The sequence below is a fragment of the Gracilinanus agilis genome, chromosome 1 (genome assembly GCF_016433145.1).
Source record: "Gracilinanus agilis isolate LMUSP501 chromosome 1, AgileGrace, whole genome shotgun sequence".
NCBI classification, from domain to species: domain Eukaryota; kingdom Metazoa; phylum Chordata; class Mammalia; order Didelphimorphia; family Didelphidae; genus Gracilinanus; species Gracilinanus agilis.
This window is the reverse complement of record NC_058130.1, coordinates 589808835-589833683: the sequence shown is the minus strand read 5'-3', so window position 1 is coordinate 589833683 and position 24849 is coordinate 589808835. Positions and strand designations below refer to the sequence as shown.

At 35.2% G+C, this 24849-nt stretch overlaps 1 protein-coding gene across 1 annotated transcript in view; it reads left to right on the top strand.

Annotated features, from left to right (window-relative positions):
* Window positions 1-24849, top strand: part of CARMIL1 (capping protein regulator and myosin 1 linker 1) — a 394009-nt gene that overhangs the window by 187450 nt on the left and 181710 nt on the right. The window contains exons 4-5 of the mRNA XM_044667332.1: window positions 848-907; window positions 11305-11426. Of these exons, the coding sequence (XP_044523267.1) occupies window positions 848-907; window positions 11305-11426 (182 nt within the window). The remainder of the gene's footprint in view (window positions 1-847; window positions 908-11304; window positions 11427-24849) is intronic.

Here is a 24849-nt window from a genome sequence, read left to right as displayed (position 1 = left end):
TTTCTTTCTTCCTTCCTTCCTTCCTTCCTTCCTTCCTTCCTTCCTTCCTTCCTTCCTTCCTTCCTTCCTTCCTTCCTTCCTTCCTAGCATTTATTAGTATTTATTTTTTAGAAAAGTTAACATGGTTACATAATTCATGCTCTTACTTTCCCCTTCATCCCTCCCCCCATGGCTGATGTGTATTTCCCCTGGTTTTAACATGTGTCATTGATCAAGACCTATTTCCAAATTGTTGGTATTTGCATTGGTGTGGTAGTTTCCAGTCTACATCCCCAATCATGTCCACCTCAACCCATGTGTTCAAGCAATTGTTTTTCTTCTGTTTCCACTCTTGTAGTTCTTCCTCTGAATGTGGGTAGTTGAACATCTTTTTTGATACTCACTGCTATGCCATATCTTAACACTAAAGAGAAGAGGAATAATCTTATTCTCAGAGCATAATATAAATCAATGCCAATGCTCTTAGTCTTAGAAACAGATTCCACAAATTATTCTCTCTGTAAATGCTTGATCTTTTGTCTATTCCTTTTTCTAAACCATTACCTTCCATCCTAAAATCAGTGCTATGTAATGGTTCCAAGGGCAAAGAGCAGTAAGGGCTAGGTAATAGGGATTAATTGACTTGCCCAGGGTCATATAGTGAGGAAGTGTCTGAGGCCAGATTTGAACCTAGGACCTCTAGTCTCTAGGTCTGGCTCTTAATCCACTGAGCCACCCAGCTGCCCCCTTATATCTATTCTTGATCTCGTATTGATTTAATGGATTTTTAAAATGGTAAATCTTATATTTTAGCATTGTTTAATAAAATGAGTATTTTTTTTCTTTTTTTTTTCCTCTCTAATTACAGCTAGAATTAACCTTCAGCTACCTAGAAATCCATGGAGTTACCTGCAACAAGCCAGGTCAGGTGAGTATATGTGCCTGTTTATCAAGGCAAGGACATGACCTTTTTGGCATTCCTGAAATATTTAGACTCTTGCTAATTTTATTTCACCTATCTTTAAACCCTATTAAGATAATCCAGAAAAACATGGTTAAGAAAAACAAACATTTCCTCCTAGAAACTGTAGCGTGGGTATGTGTTGAAAGTATTCACACATAGTCTCTGAATGTTCATCCATAGGCTGAGCTACAGAATTGTGTGGGTGGGTAGGTAGGTTGGGGAAATCCAGGGTTATTATGAGGAAAAAAATCACCTATTCTGTATAATTGAGTTTGAAAAGAACTAATTAGCCCTAAATAGTAGCTGGCAACATGAATGGGATGGTGCTGTTTATTTAGCATTACAACTTGATCTACAAGATCTCTAAATTTTGAGTTTATATTGCATCATGCATGGGAATAAACCAAGTTATTTGAAATTTAATAGTAAGATTTCATACTTTCATTTTAAAGAGGATATTTGAGTGGCTAATGATTTCTTCTTTTAGCATTTTATGTTTCTCCAACTTACCCAAGAATCTCGAGGATTAATCATTGTTCACTCTAGGATAATGTTTACAATGTGTTTATCATCCTAAAGATTGGGAGATGGAGATTAGAGCAATGGTGTCATCCATCTCTTTGTCCAAATGATTAGACTACATGCTAGAGAGAACAGTAGGGTATGAGTGATGATATAATTAGATCCTTCCTGATGGCTCTTTAGTGATCTACTAGTAATGAGTGGGGAGGATTTTAATTAGGTGGTTAATAGCAAAAGATTTTTCAGAATATGATTTGACACTGGGGCTTTGCCTATAAGGTTCCACAACAAAGGAGTGAGATGAATTGTTTCGTGTGGCTCTTAGAGAATCAAATCAATAACCTCTCAAACCAAACTTCCCTGGCCACCACTCCTTATATTCATGTTTTTATATTATGTTATATTCATGTTTTTTCATGTTTTCCATGTTATATTGTGTTACTTACACACACATATATATGAATACATTAATTTATTATGTTATTTACCTATAATATACGTATTAAATTACATATATGTATATGTGTGTGTGTTTGTAGTAAACCCTTATATTCTGTCTTAGAATTGATACTGAGTATTGATTTCAAGGTAGAAGAACAGTAAGGGCTAGATAATTAGAGTTAAGTGACTTACCCAGACCTGGGAAGTATCATAGAGTTCATAAGACATCATAAGAAGTCAGATTTGAACCTAGAACTGCCCATCTCTAAGCCTCACTTTTTATCTACTGAGCCACCTAACTGTCCTCATGATACTGTCTATTAACATATATTGTATGTGTAATATATTACATATATTGTAGAAGTTCATTCAGGGCAGGGATGGTGTCACTTTTTGTATTTGTATTAAAAAAAGCTCACTTAGCATAGTGTCCCATGTATAGTAAGTACTCAGGAATCCTTTTTTCACTCATTCATTTCCTTATTAATCACAAAATAACTAATGGTATTGACTCTACTTGGAAAAGAATGTAGGGCAGATTTGTCTTGGTACCCTTCTGAAAATGTCATTATTAATAGAAACATCTCTTTTGATGACTTTGCTTCATACTTTCTTTGGGATCCATGCCACAGGACAAAATGGAAAGACTACTGGTGTTCTGATCCTGGATCACTTGTGTGATTGTGTCACTTTGCCTCTCTGGGATTCATTTTCCTCATCATAAAATAAGGACTTTTGAATTATAATAATAATGTTAATAAAATTTTTATAGTGCTTTAAGATTTTCATGAGTTGAAATCTGGGTTAAGATACTAAATGTGATCCTAAACAAGTTACTTAACCATGTCTGCCTCAGTTTCCTCATCTATAAAATGAGTTTGGAAAAAGGAATAACAAACTACTTCAGTATCTTTGCTAAGAAAACTTCAAATAGGGTCGCAAAGAATTAGATAGGTCTGAAACAACTGAGCAACCACAAAAATAAGGGTTTTGAGGTGTTTTATACTTCTTATTTTGATTCTGACAACAACCACATAAAGTAGGGGCTGTAATTATTCTCATTTTATAGATGAGGAAACTGAGGCTGAGTGATTAAGTGACTCACTATGGGTCACAAAGCTGCGAAGAAACTGAGGTTGGGTTTGAACTTAGATCTTTGATTCTGAGGCCAGAATTTTTTCCACTATCCAGAGATCCTCTACATTTTTTTCATAAACCCTTACCTTCCAACTTAGAATCAATATTGTGTATAGGTTCCAAGGAAGAAGAGCAGTAAGGGCTAGGCAATGGAGGTTAAATGACTTGCTCAGGGTCACACATCTAAAAAGAGTTTGAGATATTGTATATTCTCTTAGTGTGGTTTTTCAGTTTTTGGTTTCTTGCCTCTCTAATAGATTGCCATTTCCTCAGCCAGTTTTTTATTAAGCCTATTATATGCCAATCTAAGCAACCTCTCGAAAGAAAAGTGGCCATGCTTTTTATTTCCTTTGTATTCTCCAATGTTTCTTGCACTGATTAGCCCTTTCTTTGACAAATTGTTTTCAAAGAATAATGTTTTAAAAAATCATTCATCAATTCATAGATTCCTTTAGTATGGTATTTTCTAGATACTGGTTTCTGTCTACTTTTTTTTTGTCTGTCCATAAAATTTAATGGTTAAATAATTGAAAGTTTTACATTAATAAATAACAAATATATTTATGAATACTTTAAAACTGGAAAAGCATGGCATAATACTAATAAAGGTTAATACTGCCCTGTATTGATATGGTCAGCATGAATGATTCAATATAAGGGGTAGAAGGTTAGTGACCAGATATCTGGAGGGGAGGAACTATTTATTTTGTCTGCAAGTACCATAGTGTTTGCAGCTTGCCATAACCCAGAAGATGAGAGGAAAGGGTGTTTGTAGGATATTCTAGTTATGTTCATTGTTGCTTTATATTTAAAGATTATACAGTATGGTATTTTGATCATCATAAATCCCAACAAGATCTAAGGATGATTTTAGGATGAACTGAAAAATTTCAAGAGAACTTACTTGGTTTTCATTGCAAGAATAGCTGTTCCAGATCTGCCTTAGGCAAGACCATAAAAATAAAGCAAACTTTGATTGTCCTTGTGAAGAGAAAAAAATAAAAGATGCTTGATCAGAGAAGAGAGCTTATTAAGACTAGTGTGCCATGTATGGTAGTTCTTTGAAGAACAAAAGTTTAGATGGAGGAAGGCTTTGTTGACATTGTAAGACAAAACATTCAGAATTTGAAAATGTCAGGAGATTTTAAAATAAAGATCTTGTGAAATGAAACGTCAAAAGAGTTATTTTCTTTTGTAAGTTTTGGGGGGTTCACAGTAAAAGGTGAGGAGAAAGAGTATTTCAGCAAGAGAGTGAAAATGATATCTGTAGAAAGGTAGGAGATGGAGTATCATGTTTTGGGAACAGTTAAGTAAAACTAAGCAGAGCTTTTAATGTGTGTGAAGGAGCAGGATGGGAATAATAGGAAATCAAAAAAGGTGGTCAGCTGGACAGATAGGGAGAGTAAGAGAGAGTTGATGGTTAGCCTAAGTTCTGTACTGATAAATTTGGAATTTTCAAACTTGGCTGAATTGTACTAGCACATTGAATGGATCTTCCTTGAGAGTTTATGCTAGAAAATGGTAAACTCTGACAGGATGTAAAAATGCGGGTCACTTAGGAAGTGTACTTTTGAGGAGAATACCATACCTGTAAGTACCTGCATTACACATGTATATTATATATGTGTTTACATATATTGTGTGTATTTCAAAGAATTTCATAATAATATAATTTCTGTGGTCTCTGGTTAAATGTATTACAATCCCACAATAAAGTTTGCATTATGAAAAATACCTTTTATATTGGAATAATATTGGACTATTCTTTTTACATTGGTGTAGTATTATTATGCTGTACTTTAATGCAAAAGTTAATAACCTAGGGGGCAGCTGGGTAGCTCAGTGGATTGAGAGCCAGGCCTAGAGACGGGAGGTCCTAGGTTCAAATCCAGCCTCAGACACTTCCCAGCTGTGTGACCCTGGGCAAGTCACTTGACCCCCATTGCCTACCCTTACCACTCTTCCACCTATGAGTCAATACACAGAAGTTAAGGGTTTAAAATAAAAAAAAAAGTTAAAAAAAAAGTTAATAACTTAGTGTGTCTTCCAGAGATATTGGTAAATGAACATGACAACATCTGTTAGGAGGTGAAAACCTCCCATAGATTTTCCTCTGTATGTTTTCATAGAAAAATATCTCTTTTAAAAGTATCAGCTATCTTGAACTGTAGCAGTAGTCATCAAAACAATATGGTACTGGCTAAGAGACAGAAGGGAGGATCAATGGAATAGACTTGGGGTAAGTGACCTCAGCAAGGCAATCTACGATAAATCCAAAGAGCCCAGCTTTTGGGACAAAAACCCACTATTTGACAAAAACTGCTAGGAAAATTAGAAAACAGTATGGGAGAGATTTGGTCTAGATCAACATCTCATACCCTATGCCAAGATAAATTCAGAATGGGTGAATGATTTGAATATAAAGAGGGAAACTATAAGTAAATTAGGTAAACACAGAATAGTATACTTGTCAGATCTTTGGGAAAGGAAAGAATTTAAAACCAAGGAAGAGTTAGAAAAAAATTACAAAATGTAAAATAAATAATTTTGATTACATTAAATAAAGTTTTTGTACAGACAAAACCAATGCAACCAAAATTAGAAGGGAAGCAACAAATAGGGAAGAAATCTTCATAACAAAAAACTTTCAAAAGAGTCTAATTACTCAAATATATAAGAAAAAGAAATATATAAGAAAATATATAAGAAAAAGAAATATATAATAAATATATAAGAAAGCTAAATGAATTGTACAAAAAATCCTGCCATTTCCCCAATTGATAAATGTGCAAGGGACATGAATAGGCATTTTTCAGATGAAAAAATCAAAACTATCTACAAATACATGAAAAAGATGTTCTAAATCTCTTATAATTAGAGAAATGCAAATCAAAACAACTCTGAGGTACGACCTCACACCTAGCAGATTAGCTAACATGACAGCAAAGGAAAGTAATAAATGTTGGAAGGTATGTGGCAAAATTGAGACATTAATGCTTTGTTGGTGGAGTTGTGAATTGATCCAACCATTCTGGATGTCAATTTGGAACTATGTCCAAAGTTCTATAAAAGACTGTCTGCCCTTTGATCCAGCCATACCACTTCTGGATTTATACCCCAAAGAGATCATAGGGAAAAAGATTTTCTACAAAAATATTTATAGCCACACTCTTTGTGGGGGCAAAAAATTGGAAAAATTGGTGAATGGCTGAACCAATTGTGGCATATGCTGGTGATGGAATACTATTGTGCTCAAAGGAATAATGAACTGGAGGAACTCCATGTGAACTGGAACAATCTCCAGGAATTGATGCAGAGTAAAAGGAGCAGAACCAGGAGAACATTAATACACAGAGACTGATACACTGTCTACAATAGAACATAACGGATTTCTCTACTAGCAGCAATGCAATGATCCAGAACAATTCTGGGAGACTTATGAGAAAGACATATTCAGACACATTCAGAGGAAGAGCTGTGGTAGTAGAAACACAGAAGAAAAACAACTGCTCAAACATATGGGCTGATGGGGATATTATCAGAGATATAGACGCTAAATGATCATCCTAAACAGTATGAAAATAGGGCTTGATCAATGATACATGTAAAACTCAGTGGAACTGAGCGTCAGCTACGGGGATTTGGGGGTGGGGGGTTCTGGGGAAGAGGGAAAGAACATGAATCATGTAACCATGGGAAAATATTCTAAATAATTTTAAAAAGTATCAGCTGATTCTACCAACAAACAAGGAAAAGTGAAATTGATATAAAAACTAAATTAAAAATTCTAAAGGAGGTACCTTACATCTTTGGGACTGTCTAAAATCTCTGTTTAGAAACAGAACAATTCAAAAAATAAAACACATCCTTCTTCCCAGCTTTATTGTATCTGGTAATTATATTATAGTCTTTCCAGTTAACCAGGCTCTAAAAAATGGTGTCAAATTTGACAATTCCATCTTTTTCTCTCTTATCTCTGACATGCAATCAGATTCTAATTATATTTCGGAAACATTTCTTAGATCAAACCCCTCCTTTCTACTCACATTGACATCATTATCTTTCTCTGGACTATTGTAGTATGTTCTTAACCATTGTCTCTGCCAACAGTCTGTTTTACTCCACTATGCAATGAAAATTGACTTCTTAATGTATAAGTCTGATCATGTTATTTCTTTTCTCAGGAACCTTTGGCAGTAGACTATTGCTAATATTTATGTAAAGTAAAGATTCCTTAGGATAGCTAGATGGTACAGTAGGTAAGAGTGTTGGCGCAGGAGTCAGGAAGATTTTTCTTCCTGAATTCAAAGCTGCTTAAGACACTTACTAGTTATGTGACCCTGGGTAAGCCACTTTATTCTGTTCGCCTTAATTTCCTCATTTGTAAAATGAGCTGGAGAAGGAAATGGCAAACCATTCCAGAGTCTTGGCAAAGAAAACCCTAAATGGGGTCATGAAGAGTGAGACAAGACTGAAGCACAACAATAATGAATTCCTTCTCCTGGAATTTAAGGCTCTCTACTATCTGATGCAAACCCTGATGTTCAGATGTATTTCATAACACTCTACATTCCAGTCAAACTGAGTTACTTCTTGTCCTTCAGTCATATTGTATTGTCTCTTGTCCCTTTGGGCTTCAAGAGACTAACTTCCATCACTGAAAGATCCTTCCATAGTTCTGCCTGTTTAGATCTTTCTCTTCTATTAACATCCAGCATGCCACTAATTCTTGTTCAGAGAACTCCAGTAGTTCTTTGTTGCCATTAGTATAAACTAGAAGTTCCTCTCTTTGACTTTTAAAGCCTTTTGCCATGTGGCTCTAGCCTAGGCTTATTATACATTACTTCCCTCCATGTATTCTGTATTCTAGACTAGTTCTAGCCACACTGGCCTACTTGCTATTTTCCCCATCCCTGCAATGCCAACATTTATTGTCTTAGAATCCCTGACTTTATTAAGAGATCCATCTCTACCACCTCCATCCCCATGCCAACTTTCTCCCTTTCATCCCCATCAATATTTATTTTGCAAATACTTTGTATTTGCTTATATATCTATTGTTTCCCTCAATAAATTATAAATTCCTTTAGGGTAAGAAATGCTTCATTTTTGTAGGAAATGTTTCATTTTTTGTCTCTGTAAGCCTAGTATCGCTAGATCTAACATGGTGCAGTACATAGAGAGCTGACCTTGACGTCAGGGAGATCTGAGTTTAAGTCCTGCTTCTAATACCTGCTGGTTGTAAGAACCTGGGCAAGTCTCAGTATTCTAGGCTAGTGTCTTCAAAATCAAATAGAGGAGGGGCAGAGGAGGAATAACCACACATATCTCTGTGGATACATATTGAATTTGAAAACCACCTATTACATGACAGCTTTATGGCTTAGTTGATAAAATTCCAGGTCTGGATTTGGGCTCAAATCTGATCTCAGATACTTCCTAGTTTTATTATCCAGGGCTAATCACTTAACCCTGATTGCATAGCCTTTAAAATTAATCCTAAGAAGGTAAGGGAAAGAAGGAAAGCAAGGAAGGAAGAAAAGAAGGAAGAAAGAAAGAAGAGGAGGAAGAAGGGGGGGAAAGGAAGAAAGGAAGGAAGGAAGAAAGGAAAAGGAAAGAAAAGCATATTAACATTATCTAAGTTTTATTGTATTTTTATTTATCTTAAATATTTTACATTGATATTTTATTTTCCTTGGACTTGCACTCAGGAGTCTTAAAACAATTTTTGGCAACTGTTCTCTAGCAAGTTTCCAAGGCTATTAGTTGTAGGTCTGCATTGGTTGAGGGAATTTGCTCACTTGAGAGTTACTTGTACCATTGATCTCAGAAGTCCAGTCCCTTTCCTTTATCTCCTGTCTCCATCTCTAATACCAGCATATAATAGAATGCTTGGCATATTAGAAATGCCTTGGTAATTCTTTTTGAAATGATTCAAATCTAATGAGTTTTCCCAGTACTCATCTCCTAGCCGAACATGATCTATCCCTACACCTCACCTCTATAGCATTTTGCCTTCTCTTTCCTTCCTTATATTCCTTGTTGTGCCATACTTATTTATGAACATGCCTGAGTGACTAGAACTTGAGAACAAGAATTTTTCTTCCTTTTATGTCCTTGGAACCTCTCATAGTACCTTTCATATAATTAAATCCTTTGGATATCTACAATTTCATTGATGTAGGCAGTCCTTTCTTGGATGCAAATTCCAACCTATCTATGAGTTGATGGTGTTGAGAATTGCTGTGGTCAAAAAATTCATCACCGTGCAACCAATTTGGTGATAAACCTCTCTCAAGCTTAGTTAGGATATACTTTAGGTAATAGATTTACTGTATCAATAGGTGCTGTTTTCCAGCTTAGGATTCACCAGAGCTCATGTTCCTTAGACATACCTTTCAAGAAGCCAACCTCTTGGCTATGATGTTTCTTCAGAGCAGAAGGACACATCATTACAACGAGTGTTAAATATGTTAGGAGCTTAATACATGTTTGAAGACCCAAATGAACTCGATAATATCAAAACTGGTTGCTCCTTAATTGTGATGGGAAAATGATGGGGAAAGAAATACTATAGAGTTTGAAAGGGAAGGTTTAATTCTCATAAATTGATTTAGTACAGTTTTATTAATTCCATCTTCTAGGTTCTTTTTCATATTACCCATGCTTTTAACAAAGATAGTGCAATGTTTCCTAGTGCTATATGAATCCATTCTTCATATAAGATTTTGTAGTTAAATATCTTATTTACCCTTCTAATTATCTTCTTTCTCCCCATTACTCTATATAATTCTGCATAATTAGTAACAAGGGTTAAAATAAAGTGGGATTAAGATAAACTAATTACTAATTACTTGAATTAAAACTGTTGGTTGCCTGGGTAAATGTGATAGGTCTGTTCCTAAGTGTAGAAATATCCATTGACCACTGAATTGTGATTGTACTAGGAGAGTATAGCATAAACACAGTGCCAACCTCTCAAAGAAACTTACTATTTAAAGATGATCAAATATATGCTCATCAATGCATAATTGTGTCTAAAAAGAACACCATTATTACTTTAGGAGAGCTTTATTTAGAAATCTAGGAGTGCTTCTGCAATTACCCCTGGGCTCTATTTAATTTTTGATTTTCAGGAAGGGGGATTACTGCTCTAGACTCTCTTAATCCAGAATTAATTTAGCAACATTTCATCCTTTCATTCTCCCATTGGCCTCCTAGCAGCTCATTCTTCTAAAGCATTTAGGCTTTTTGCCATTCATTTCTCATATAATAGGTCATGAGATGGCAGGCTTGTTCACATGACAAAAGTTAAATGAGTCATTGAATTCTAGTTGCGTCTCCCCATCAAAAATTTGACAAATGTTAAATATTATATCATTATTAATCAGATGAGTCATTAAAAATATATCCTGCCTCTGACATACTTTGTGACCCTGGGTAAGATATTGAACTTCTCAGTGCCCCAGGCATCTATATGAGCTGTGTTGGTAGAGGAACCTCCTGATATCTTTGAAGTCACAGACATGATTTTTTAAAAAATTAAACTCTTTGGAAAATGAATTCCATGTCCAACAATGAAGTTCCTCAATTACAATTTAAAATGAACTTGGAGATCAGCTGGTCTTGGAGTTCTTAATCTTTTTTGTATGATGAAACCTTTTGGTAGTGTGATAAAGCCTCTTCTCCGAAAAATATTTTTAACTAATTGAAGAAAAGTTAAATTTCAGTTCCAGGTAAGTGAAAACAAGGATATAATTTTTAAAAATCCAAATTCATGAATCCCTTAGCATAGGGTCTCAGTGGATCACTCAGCATTATATGTTATCACTTAACAGAGTGCCTGGCACCTAGGAGACATTTAATACAGGTTTGTTGTATTTTAGTTTTCTCCTTCAGTCTGTCCATTGATACTTAAGTTGTCTGTAGGTTCCAGGTTAAGAACTCATCATCTATTTTATCCCACTGAGGACCAGAAGTTGCAACTTGCATATAAGCACATAAATATTGGCAAGAGTTAAATAGTGAGATGCAGATTTAGTTTTCCTCTCTCTGAGTTAGTGTGTATCTCATCGATCAGCATTGCATGCCAAACAGATTCAGGGTATTCCCCGCCTTGTTCATTTTGAATTGACATGAGCATATGAATCTGGCTGCTCACTGTGAATGGTCTATTTTTATTTGTTGAGTAAAAAACATAAAAGCATTTCATTCAAATTTAAAACATAGTTTCAAATATAATTCAAATTTTTTTCATGCAGCTGATTGTTGAAACCGAAAAATGCAGCCTTTCCATGAAGATGGCATCTTCAGAAGATGTGAATGATGTGCTGGCACACATTGGCACTTGTCTGAGGAAGATATTCCCTGGCCTGTCACCAGCGTAAGTACCCCATTGGGATGGCACCAATCATAGATGTCTATGATTTTTTTTTTTTATCAAGGTGAAGAAAATGCTTTCCTTCTATTTCTCTACTCTACCTCTTCACATGGTCTTTCCCTTTCTTTCAGCATCTATAGCTCAAACCTAATTTAGACTATGTTGATTTATGTTAGTGCTTTGTTTTAGTGCTGGTCCTGAAACTTCAGAAAGGATCTAAGAAAGGTGTAGGGAGGAACATGCTTTCTCATTGCTTTAACTTATGGTCCCAATATAAATGTTGAAGTCTCTTTAATATAAGTGTATCTCTTTTCCTGACAAGAATTTCCCTTTCGATTTTATTAATGGTATTCCAGCAATAGAATTCAATGTGTGAGGGTGCCACCTGCATTGATTCTCCTAATTGGAGCTTTTTTTCAGAAGAGAAAATTTGAAAGCAAACTAGAAAAACCAGTCTCTATCTACTTGTATGCCCCATATTTCCTGATATGTACTAATAGGACTTCCTGATGGGTGACAGAATTCATCATTTTGTGTTAGTTATCCCTACCTATCACTACACTTTATATAGACTAGGGAAGGAAAGTGAAAATGAGTGGTTTGTGCTAAAACATATCCTGGAATAATCTAATTTCCCATTCAAACTCCTAAATTTTGTTTTAAAAAATGTCCATCCTGTTCTGGGTTGTTCAAGGAATAAAGTACACAAAGCACCGTGAATCCTTAATCATTGAAGATCGGTTGTAAATCAGTGTGATATGGGTACCAGATGAGAACTATAGACTCCAATCTTCTTTCTTTGACTCTGTCTAGGTCTCCATCGCTCCCCCTCCTTTCCCCTTTTCCTTTACCTCTTTCAACTCCTTTTCCTCCCCTTCCCTCTTTTCCTTTTTCTCCTTCCCTCTTCCTTCTTCCCTCCTTCTGTCCCTTCTTCCCTCCCTCTCTCTCTGGCTCTATGCCCACCCCCCACCCCCCACACTCTCAGCCCCTGCTTCTCTCTCTGCTTTTTGTATACAAAAGTTTATACTTAAACTAGTTTTAAATTAAGCTAAGCATATGAATCCAGGTGGGTATTATGAATGGTCTATTTTTATTTGTTAAAGTAAAAAAACATAAAAACTTCATTCATTTTTAAAACAGTTTCAAATGTAATTTCTTACCACTGGTCCTACCTCTGTTCTCTTGCCATGATCATCTGTTGTATTTAGGGTCCTCTGATCCTTGCCATACATTCCACAGCTGCATCTTTATGACTTCTGGGATTTCTATCAACCTTGGAATTGAACTTTCTTTTATCTAGTATAGAATATAAGTTTCTTGAGAAAAGGGACTGTCTTGTTTTTTCTGTTTGAAACTTTCTGGTTAATAAAAATTCATTCTTTGAATTACTGCAACTTAGTTCAACCCATTTCTGGGCTACTTCCATTAATAGCCACCATGATGGCTACTTTGGAGGTGAGTATTGGGAGTGAAGGGGATCTGTGAAGACCCTTCTAATCACTTGATTTCTGGATGCATTTAATTTAGGATTAAATGCTGTCTTAGATCCCTTTTCCCCATATCAGTACCACCCTTTTTGAAGGAGCAAGAAAGGAAGGGGGGAATTGTTGGTTTCATAGTTGTACACGCCTATCTCTCATTTCCCTTTTAAAGAGAGACTTCCTTGGGTGCTTTCTGAAATAGCTGAGTTACATGGGAGGAATTGTTGGTTTCATAGTTGTACACGCCTATCTCTCATTTCCCTTTTGAAGAGAGACTTCCTTGGGTGCTTTCTGAAATAGCTGAGTACCCGAAGATGAAGGAATTTACCTTCCTTTCCCTCTGAAGGCTATGAACTGTCTTTTTAGTGCAATGTGGAGAGAAAGTTGGGGTGCCTTCTTTTGAGTCATGTAAAATTGAGGAGTCCCCAACTTTCAGTTAAGCACATTTTTGTTTGAGTGGGGGAAGCTGGCAGAGTGAGGAGGGAGTTGATGATGGCTTTGGAACTGATACTAATGCAGCCTTTCTGAACATCAGGAATATTGGGAAATAGGTTTTCTCTAATCACAATTTAGTAATGCAGCTTTCCACATTTCTGGGCTTTAAATACGCTTTCTTACAGTGTGTTCCTTTTAAAAATCTATAATAAATTAGCAAATGTCTTTCACCAGTGCTAATCATAGCCCTATTTGGAATGTCCTTATAGCACCCTTAACTTTAAACAGATCTATCACATACCTCATGGCACCATTTGAAAAGCTTTTTCTCATGAGGGGGGAAAAAATTAAACTTTTAGAAAAACTCACTTCCCAAGAGAAGTATAAGACTTGATCCGTATTGTACATTTATATTGAGAGAAAAATAACAGATGACATAAGAGAAAATGGATTATAATCAAGTGCTAAATTGTGTGGTAGCCTTGGAGTGCTGTAACCAGTTAATGGGGAGAGTAGATGATTAAATAAAAGCTGAAACAGACAAGGAAGAAGACTTGAGATGGCAGATTTGAATAGGGAAAAAGGAGAGAAAGCTCAAGTGAGGAAAACATTGTGAGAAAAAACATACGTTCACATTTCATTAGGATGTATATTAGAGAAATGATCAAGTTTTTATGTGTAAGTCATGTGCATGTGTGTGTGACACACACACACAGTACATAGCCACATGAAATGCAAATATTGTGTAAATTGTGGTGTTAAATTCCTAAAAATAAGAGAATAGGCATTAGAACTGAAAGAGACTATAGAGATAAGAATTTAGGCTGATTCCCTTATTTTATTTTATTTTATTTTATTTTATTTTATTTTATTTTATTTTATTTTATTTTATTTGTCATTGAACAAGACTACCCACTTTATTTTTTTTATTATTATTATTTTTAAACCCTTAACTTCTGTGTATTGGCTCCTTGGTGGAAGAGTGGTAAGGGTGGACAATGGGGGTCAAGTGACTTGCCCAGGGTGACATAGCTGGGAAGTGTCTAAGGCTGGATTTGAACCTAGAACCTTCCATCTCTTGGCTTGACTCTCAATCCACTGAGCTACCCAGCTGCCCCCTACCCACTTTATTTTTTAAAAATTTATTGAAGATTGTTCCATGGTTACAAGATTTATGTTCTTTTCCTCCCCTCATCCCTCCCCACTCCCAGAGCTGAGAAGTAATTCCACTGTCATTGTTCAAAACCTATTTCCATATTATTCATATTTGTAATAGTTTTCTTTTAAAGCCAAACCCAAAATCATATCCCCTTCGAACCATATGATTGATCATATGTTTTTCTTCTGCATTTCTGCTCCCACAGTTCTTTCTTATAAGTTCCTTAGGATTGTCTACTAGTAAAGACATCCATTACATTTGATTGTGTCACAATGTTTCACTTTCTCTGTACAATGTTCTCCTGATTCTGCTCCTTTTGCTCTATCAGTTCATGGAGTTTCTTCTAGTTCACATGGAATCCCTCCAGTTTATCATTCCTTATATCACAATAGTATTCAATCACCATCAGATACCACAATTTGTTCAGCCATTCTCCAATTGAGGGACACTCCCTCATTTTAGAATTTTTTGCCACTATAAAAAGCATGGCAATAACTACTTTTGTATAAGTATTTTCCCTCATTATCTCTTTGGGGTACAAACCGAACTGTGTTATTACTTGATTCCCTCATTTTTAGAGTGAGGAAATTTAGAGTGAGGAAAAAGGCTCTGTAGAGCCTTCACCTATCCCCCAGGCATCACTGTATCACCCTGGAAGAATAACAATCATCAACAAAAAGTATTATCCCATATGTACATAATCTTGTGAGCTCAATCCCTGAAAATTTTGGCAACCACAGAAATCTCTATTATTCTTAATTCTAGTAAAGACGTTTATTTTAAAATTCAAAAATCAAATTTGAGTACTCAAATGGAACAGTGATCTCACTGATAAGCTTGTATCCTGTAGCAAGAAATGCATTCTGTAACTCCTCGCTGGCCTGGAGCAGTCCAAGAGTACTGAATTTAGAGTCAGAGAAACTGGGTTCAAATTCTAATTCTGCTATTTACTCCTGTGTGACACCACAAGTTACCTCTTTGAGGAGAATTTCTTCATCTGTACAATAGGATTAATAAAACCTAGAGTGAGGAGCAGAATGGTATAGAAAATAGTCAGTCTTGGCATTAAAAAGACCACTGGCATGTAATAGCTCTTACTATTGCCAAATTCCTGATCCTCTTAATGATCTAAGAGACTTTCTAAGTTACAGAAATGTTGGCTATTCATTAGTGGAGGGAATTTCTTTAACACAGAATTCCTTATTTTGATATATCAAGATCTAAAACAAACAAACAAATTCCTATAACTAGCCATAGTGCTGTCATGAGGTACAAATGAAATACTGGAATTTTTTTTTTTTTTTTTTTTTTGCAAAACTTTATAAATGTCAGTTACCACCACCACCACCACCACCACCACCACCACCACCACCACCACCACTACTACTACTACTACTACTACTACAAGCTATCCTGCTATAAGGGATAGAAGTCATTTAAAGCAAGTTTCTAATAAAAACAACAATAATAACTACCATTTTTAATACTTGCAAAGCACTTTACATACGTTTACTCTTGATCTTCACAACAGCTCTAGAAAATAGGTGCTCTTATTATCCCCATTTTACAGATTGTGAAACCAATATAAACGAAGGTTAAATGACTTGCCCAGGGTTATGCAGCCAGTAAGTGTCTGAGGTAGAAATAAAATTCTTTTCTTTTTAACTGGAAGTTCTATTCTCTATTCACTGTGTCACCTAGATGCTTTCTTTGACTATTAGATGTTGGCCCACTTTGAAAGAAGTAGTTTTCTTAACCAGGACAATTTTAGTCCCTGTCCTTGTTATTATTTTTATTATTACTTTTAAAGTAGTTTTTTTGTGTGGTTGTCCTATTTTTTTGCTTGTTTGGACTTGTTTTTTTTCCAAGTATAGGGAACTCCCAGCATGGACTATCACTTTATCAATGCAGATTCAGCAATTTCTAGTAATATAGCTTGCCACACTGCCTTAAAATGTGCTTTTTTGAAACAAGATTAAGTATTCCCCTTGTAGATAAAATTTTAAGTCAGATAAATAAAACAGAATAATTTGTCACAATTATTCCTGAACAGAACAAAAAAATATGATCATCCTCAATCGGAACAAAATTAATCCAACTGTTGATTCAGTTTATTTAATACAAACTGAATGATTGGATAAAATTTTTCCTTCCTGAGTGATCATGGTTCTTAATGGGCACCTGGCCAAGATGAGAGAAGTGGAAAGGCGTGATGAAAAGAGAATCCACCTGGCAGTCAAGAATCCTTGAAGTTTAAGTTTATATCACAAGCTAATGGCAGAACAGATGGACTAAAGACCAGGAGCATTAGATTTTATGTCCATAGGTTTATTTGAATATATAGCTGGGGTGTTCTTCCTTGTGATCTTTAGACTCTATAGTGAAGATACCAATATGGTAGACAGCAATCTTGAATCTTGCTTTTAAAAAAATATGGAATCCATTACATTTATAAGTTATCCCAAATAATGTAGAATTTTGACAGCCTAATGTGATGCAGTTACATTTAATTGCTAACACTAGGAGCATAGCACTGTGTGGATATTTTAAGTAGCTTTTACTTCCATCAAATCTCATACAGAACTAGAAGCAGAAATAACTTGCTCAGTGCACATTTTCTTCTCACATAGATTCAGTCTAGAAGAGACTAACATTTTATATTTGAGGAATCTCAGACCCAGGGAACTATGATTTGCCCAGAGGTACTCAGGCCAGTCTTCTGTCTTAAAATCTAGCATATTTTCCACTGTTCCATCAGCTTATAGTACATAAAATAACCACTCACATAAGGAGATAGTACTTAAAGCACATTCTAACCCTACTTTCTCTTTATTTTTTATTTTTAAAGTTGAAAAAAAGATGAATTGCTATATCATTTCTGTATAAATAGCATTCCCTTTTAAAATGATATCAGCAGTATCAGCAACAAATAAGCAAAACAATCTGATATAGTGACTAAAACTGATGAGATATACAGCATTCTCTACCTAAAAGGAAAGGCAAGTGAGGCATTCCCTCAACTCTTCTCCAGGGTCCCGGATTGATCATTATAATTACAGAGCAGTAGGCTTTGCTTTGGGAATCTAGGTGGTGCAGTGACAGAATGACAGATCTAAAGTCAGGAAGACCTGAGTTCAAATCCAGCTTCAGACCCATATTAGCTGTGTGGCCCTGGTTTAACTCTATTTGTTTCAGTTTCCTTGTCTGTAAAATTAATTGGAGAAGAAAATGGCAAATCATTCCAGTATCTTTGCCAAGAAAACCCTCTTATGGGGTCATGAAAAGTCAGATGTGACTGAAAAACAACTTAACAACCACAAGGCTTTGCTTTATTATAACCAGCCAACTGGCACAGTGAATAGAAAACACCAGGTCTATAATTAGGAAGATCTGAGTGTAAAACTCATGTCACTTACCAGATGTGAAGGAGATTTACTTAACCTTTATCTACTTCAGTTTCCTCATCTCTAAAATTGAGTTAATAATTGTTATAGGGGACCTGGAAAGATGTAATATGGGGATTAGATAGGCTGTAATATGAGGCTGAAGCTAGGGGTGATAACTGGTAGGATCAGGGAATAAGACAAGGCAAGGGACCCAAGGCTGGAGGTAATCAAGGGAATAGACTAGGTAATAGGGAAGTTAAGGCAATTTAGTGGATAAGGAAGGTTCAATGATGAAGGATGGTAGTTGAAGTGGTAGGAGAAATAAGGGAATGTCTGAGTTTAGGGAATATAAACTGAAGTAACAAGGGTTTCAAGGGAGAGGATGAATTAATCTAAGTAGACAAATACCAGTAGAGAAATACAGACTGGGACTTAAGTTAAAGACAAAACACTGAAGGGAAATAGACCGATCCCTTCAAGTTAAGGACACTATACAGCCAAGTTAGAATCAGCCAAGACAGATTGAAATTGACTACAGGCTTTAGTCGGTATCACAGGAAGGGACTTGTTTTGAAGTTACACTTCCTTCAAAATGGATACCCTTGGCTTCCCTCAATCCCAGAGAATATGTTGTTTCTCTTTTCCTCTTCTTCCCTCTCTTACTAATCAACTAATGAAGTAGTCAAAAGGTCTTGTTTAAACACAAAGGGGTTTATTGTCTTCAAGGATAGATTGATAGGGTAAAGGATCAAGGAATCCCTAAACAGCCGCTTAGGGAAACACCTCAGGTGGGGGAAGGGAAGCAGGAATGTGAGACTGAGAAAGGACCTGCCTTTACTCAGCTCTCAAGGTGATTTTGAAATCAAAAGGGATTTAGGAAGTTGGATACAAAGACTCAATAAATAATTTGTTGCCAGGCTAACGCTAACTATCACAGATTTGAATTAACTCTCTGATTCACTCTTCTATTCACTCTTCTCAGACATTCAGGTAGGGAAATGAAGGTAGGAAATAAGGTAGGGTAGGAAATTCAAAGGATTTATCTAAATTAACAAATCTCAAAAAACTGTAAATCTAAGCTAGGTTTCAATCTCAAGAAGGAGCTTCAGCTGGACCCTGATTCCCTCCAAGAGTTCCCAAGTCCAACTGAACTTTTCCCCCAAGATTCTAAAACCTTAACTGACAATAGAAATTCTGTGAAAACAGTTATGCCCCCACTCTACACCACATAATAGATCCTACCTCCCTGGGTTGTTTGGAGGATAAAATGAGATATCTGTAAAGTGCTTTAAAAACCCTTAAGTGCTTTACAAACTTTAAAATATTACATAAAAGCAATTACATATTTTGTATATTATATATGTAATACATATAATCCAAAGTTGCATGTATGCATGTATAATTTTCTTCTTTTATTAGCATCCTTTACTCTGTAGCAATTCATTAATCTTCCCATGTTTCTCACATTTCTTTGTACCTTTCATTGCTTATGATGTAGTAATTTTCCATTGCAGTAATATATCATCACTTGCTAAGTCAGTTCACAATCTTTGGACACTTCCTTTGTTCCTAGTTTTAATGCTAACTCCAAAAAATGTTGTGGTGGATAGTTATCTGTCTATCTTTCTATCCATCTATCTACCAAATATTATATACATACAAATATATGAAACCTTTCTTTCTGTCTTTTGTTTCCTTGGAGTATATACCTAGCAATAGTATCTTTGAAACCCTTTCATCTTAAAGAAAAAAAAAATTAGGCCCCAAGAAGTTGAGTGACTAGCTCAAATAAAGTCATAAACAGCAGAGGTGGGATTTAGTCCCAGGTCTTCTGATTCTAAACCTCTTTCATTTCCTCTATACTCTATAGCAAGAAGAAGATAAAGAAAAATAGAAACTTCAGAACTGAGATAATTTCTTAATTATTTAGTGTAGCTCCATATAAATAAATCTAAGTCTCTGAAGTCCACAATTATATTGTTTTGACTTAATATAATTTAAAAACTTAACTCTTCTGAGATCAAAATAGATCTCTTTGAGTCACGACATTGGTAAAAAATCTATAAATCCGTCCTATAAAATAGTCTTCTTAGTGTCTAAAGGAAAGCAGGCAGCCAAAGAATTTAATTTAGTAGCCTGTAAATATTTTTAAAGCACCAACATGTGCCAGGCATTGTACCTGTCTGAAAGATAAGCTCCCACCCTTCAGGAACTCATAATCTAAAGGGGGAAGACAGTACACAAAAGGAACCTAGAAAGGTGATGGTAGATGTGGAAGTACCTGATGTGGGGACATGGTACAGAAGTCAGAGAATTCCTAGAGTAGTGGAGCCAGGAAGGGAATGAGATGTCTATACTCATTCTATGCTAAGTTTGGGAGTTCATAGCTCTATTCATTGGGACAGAAGATAATAATGAGGTGGGAGTATCAAGGCTGATGGGTTCTTGCAGGATGACATTTTCCTAAGAAAGGGCTTTCTGGGGTATTGTAGAGAAGTCAGAGGAGTCCAGTGCTGTGTAGCCAGGTGAGAAGTGAGGAGATGTCTATGTTGAGCCCCCTCCTTCAAAATGTAATGAAAATGGGGGCAGCTGGGTAGCTCAGTGGAGTGAGAGTCAGGCCTAGAGACAGGAGGTCCTAGGTTCAAATCTGACCTCAGACACTTCCCAGCTGTGTGACCCTGGGCAAGTCACTTGACCCCCATTGCCCACCCTTACCACTCTTCCACCTATGAGACAATACACCGAAGTACAAGGGTTAAAAAAAAAAACAAACCTAAAAAAAAAAAAATGTAATGAAAATGCCTTCCAACACCCATCCAGCACATCTTGAGGACATTGAGGTTGATAATAGATTGGAGTCATGCAGGGATTGTTGGATCTGGGTCAAAAAGACTGGGATTTAAGTCCTGCCTTTGATATTTATTTAGTAGCAGTATGACCCTGGGCAAATCATTTAACCACTGAGCCCCAAGTTCTTCATCTATAAAAGAGATATAATAATAGCAACAACCTGATGGGTTTGTTGCTGAGATCAAATAAGGTTGTGTATAGGAAACATTTTGCAAATCTTAAAATGCTGTGTAGATATCAAGTGGTAGTTGTGGGATTATCGTCATTAATTATCTCAACAATAGGAATATGATAAGTAAGGGAAAGGCTAATGGATATTTTATATTTTTAAAAATTGTAAGGTAATTATAAGGATTGTTTATAGTGTCACTGCTAATACCAAACAATGTAATCCTTAAAAAGGAGTCATCCTTCACCACATGGATGACAAAGAATAAAAAAGTCATATATAGCATATGGATAATGATGACCTTTTCTCATTTGATATGTACAAATGCAACTATCCTTTGTTTTAGGGCTCTTAAAGTAACATTTTAATTTTGTACTTTCCTTCCATTTCCATCTTTTCTCTATAACTGAATGCTTGATTTTTTTTCTTCAATAGGTAATCCAGTCTGATTATGTACATTAAATTGTATTGTTAATTTAACAAGAATATAAAAATAAAAATAATTGCATCTAAAATTTATATAATGCTTTCTTTCCATGTGCCACTGTGCTAAGTGCTTTACAATTATTTTCTTCACTATGTGACCTAACATGAGAGGAATATAGTCACTTTGCCATTTTGTAGATTTTCTTTCTATTTTCAGTCTTACATCTTCTTTTTAGCCTATGCCTTATTCCTGATATCAGTGGAAACATGTGTATGGCTAATTATTTTTGTTATTGTCCTATTTAGGTTACTTATTTTCCAGGGCTTGCTCTTTCTAATTAAATGTGGTAAATAACATACTTTTTAGGTGGCATTGCAGTTTTCTTGTAATATGCCGGAATTTTTGCTTATGTTTTCAACATGCTTGACTTAATTGACCATGGGAGCTATAACAAGTCATTTATATTTGATGGCACATTTGACAGCCTGAAGCAGATTTCCTATTTTAAAATCAGTGCATTGAAATGGAGTTAGTTTTATGTTTTTCATAAGAACTATATTATATGTTACTTTAGATAAGCTAGAGGAAATATGCATGGAAAAATAAAGTTAAAAGAATAGGGCCATCTACATATTTGTCTGAATCTTAAGGGCTATTATGTAATCAGAAAACATTCCCTAATAAGTGCAAACCATAAATAACCATATGAGAATACATTACAAATCAGTTGGTAGGAAAAAAAGCAAATTAAACCCATTTTAAAGTTTTCTCTCACATGAGGCAAATTGGTAACAATGACAAAATAATGGAAACAGTCAATGGTAGAAGAATTTTGGAAGACAGATGCTCTGAGATATCATTGATGGAATTATTAAAGAATGTAAGCCAATGATGCCCTTTGATCAGAATCTCAGAATACATCCCAGGAATGTCAAACACAAATAAAGATCTAATAAATATATATATATATATTCATAGCAAAATTCTGTAGTTCCAAACAATTAGAAACAAAGTAGATATTTACCACTTAGTGAATGACTAAACAAACCGCATATAAGAACATAATAGATTATTTTCTAGTGAACAGTAATGAGTATGAGGAAAACACAGAGAAACATTGGAAGATGTATATGAACTGATGAAGAAAGCAAAATCAAAAGAATGAAATATATAATGACTAACAATCCAGAGGCAAAGGCCATGATATCAGGAGTGTTTTGTCTATGCTCCTATTGATTTTCTTTGATCTTTGGTAAACACCTCCAAATTTGGGGTCTGGGAAGGAATAAATAAAAAGTCATGGTAGCTCTGTGTCCAATATTCAATATGGGAAGTAATGATGATGAGATTTAAGAACTTGAAAATTACCCGGTGCTTTATTTTCTCTACCATCTTGAAGCTTTTACAGATCCAACTCTTTCAAAATCCCCTAATAGAAAAGACATGTTTTTTCTCCACTTACTTTTCCACATTAGTTTATTATATATTATTAAAACAACATGCCTTTCAATCATTATATAGGTGAGAACTGTAGAAGAGAAAAGAGAAACTCCAGATACCTGGGTGGAAAAGAAAGCTCAGTTGTTTTACTTAATATATTTAAACACTCAAGATTACCCCTTAGTAGACATTAATTATTCCTTTTCATTGCTCTGGCTTCACTTAATCACTAGCTTTCATTTATTCCTAATGTCACAAAACAAGGCCATGACTGCACCAAAATGCCAGAGGTTTGGTGCTGAGCAAGGAATTTTGTTTTGGTAGTGGATTGGATTTGGTTAAATTCCACATGACTACATTTTATTACATTATTGAATTTGAAAATGTTCCTTCAAACCCATATTTCCAAAATAATCAAGTATCCCTCCAAAATGGGACTGTAGATGCTTATATGTGGTTTTTAGGGAATTATGCCTAAACCAGTCAATTTCAAGTATTTCCATGGAGATTATTAATTAACTGAATAGTTTCAGAACTCAGTGGTCTGAATATGAGACTGAGAAGTATATCTATGGATTGTACCCTAAAATTGAGCTATCCCTTTGCTCTTTGGACTGGTGGCAAATCTGTAATTCAATTATGAGATTTAAAAGCTATTGGTAAGTAAGATAAATTTGGCAATATTTATGTAACAGGATATCAAATAAAATAAACAAAAATAGAAAAATAAATGATAATGAGAATAAGTATAAAATAAAAAGGTATTCAAATAGATTAAATACACTGACCAATCTTGGCCCACATTTTGGAAGGTGATGGGAGTGGGTAAAGCACAGAATGTTGCTTATATTGTCATTTTGATCATTTTGTCTACTGGTTTGGTTCAGCTGTTTTTCTTTGTTAAAAAGGAGTATGTGTATCTGGAAATGGGCAACTAGGTGGCACAATGTATAGAGCACTGTGTTTGGAATCAAGGAGACTCATCTTCATGAGTTCACATGTCATGTCAGACACTAGCTCAATGCCCCTAGACAAGTCACTTAACTCTATTTGCCTTAGTTGTTTCTTCATTTGTAAAATGCGCTAAATAAAGAAATGGAAAACCACTCCAGAATATTTGCCAAGAAAACCCCAAAATGGGGTCACAAAGAGTTGGGCATGAACAAAATGACCAAACAATAAAAATATTCAGAAATGATTGGAGTAAAAAGGACATCAATAAATCTTCTTTAAAATTACATAATTTTTGAAAATAAGACAAAAACAATTGTGAAAAATATATTTTTTTTATATAAGTAGCACAACATTTTGAGGTTTCCTTGCAAGGATAAAATAAGCTTGTTCATAGGACCTGGAGTCAGGAAGAACTGAATTCAACTCTAGCTTCAGATACCTATTATCTTTATGACTTTGAGGAAGTCTCAACCTTTCTGCTTCAATTTCCTCAACTATAAGATGGAAATAATAATAGCCTGTACTTAATAGGGTTGTTGTGAAGATTAAATGAGATAATATTTGTAGAGCACTTAGCACAGTGCCTGGCACATGGTAGGTATTATTTAAATGCTTAATCCCTTTCTCTCTTACTCATATCACTAAGTAAAAAGACAAAAATGGGAAGTTAAAATGTATCATCTTCTAATTCTTTGAAAATTGACAATCCTTGTGTCATGATAAGTAAATCTACTTTGCATACTATTCTAAGGTCTGCAAAACTTTTTGTACAACAACAACTTAAGGAAGTTAGTAGTGAAGTATTATTATTTTGAATTTATAGCTAAAAAAATTGAGATAAAGAACATGCCCAGAACCACAGAGCCACTATCAGAGCTGTGAATCAAATCCAGCCCCCCTGATTTTGAGCCCAACAGTCTGCTGGAGCCCTCCCTGGGTCTACATTCCATTCTCCAAAATTTGCTGCCTCATGACTCTCCAATATCTATCCAGAAAATTCAGTTAATCAAAGTATTTTACTTCTTAGTCTCAGTTATTCTACATTCTACAATCCAAGCTTCTCATGCAAATTGGGAATAATTATAAAAGAACTCAACTTTACAATGTGGTTTTCCACTAGATTCC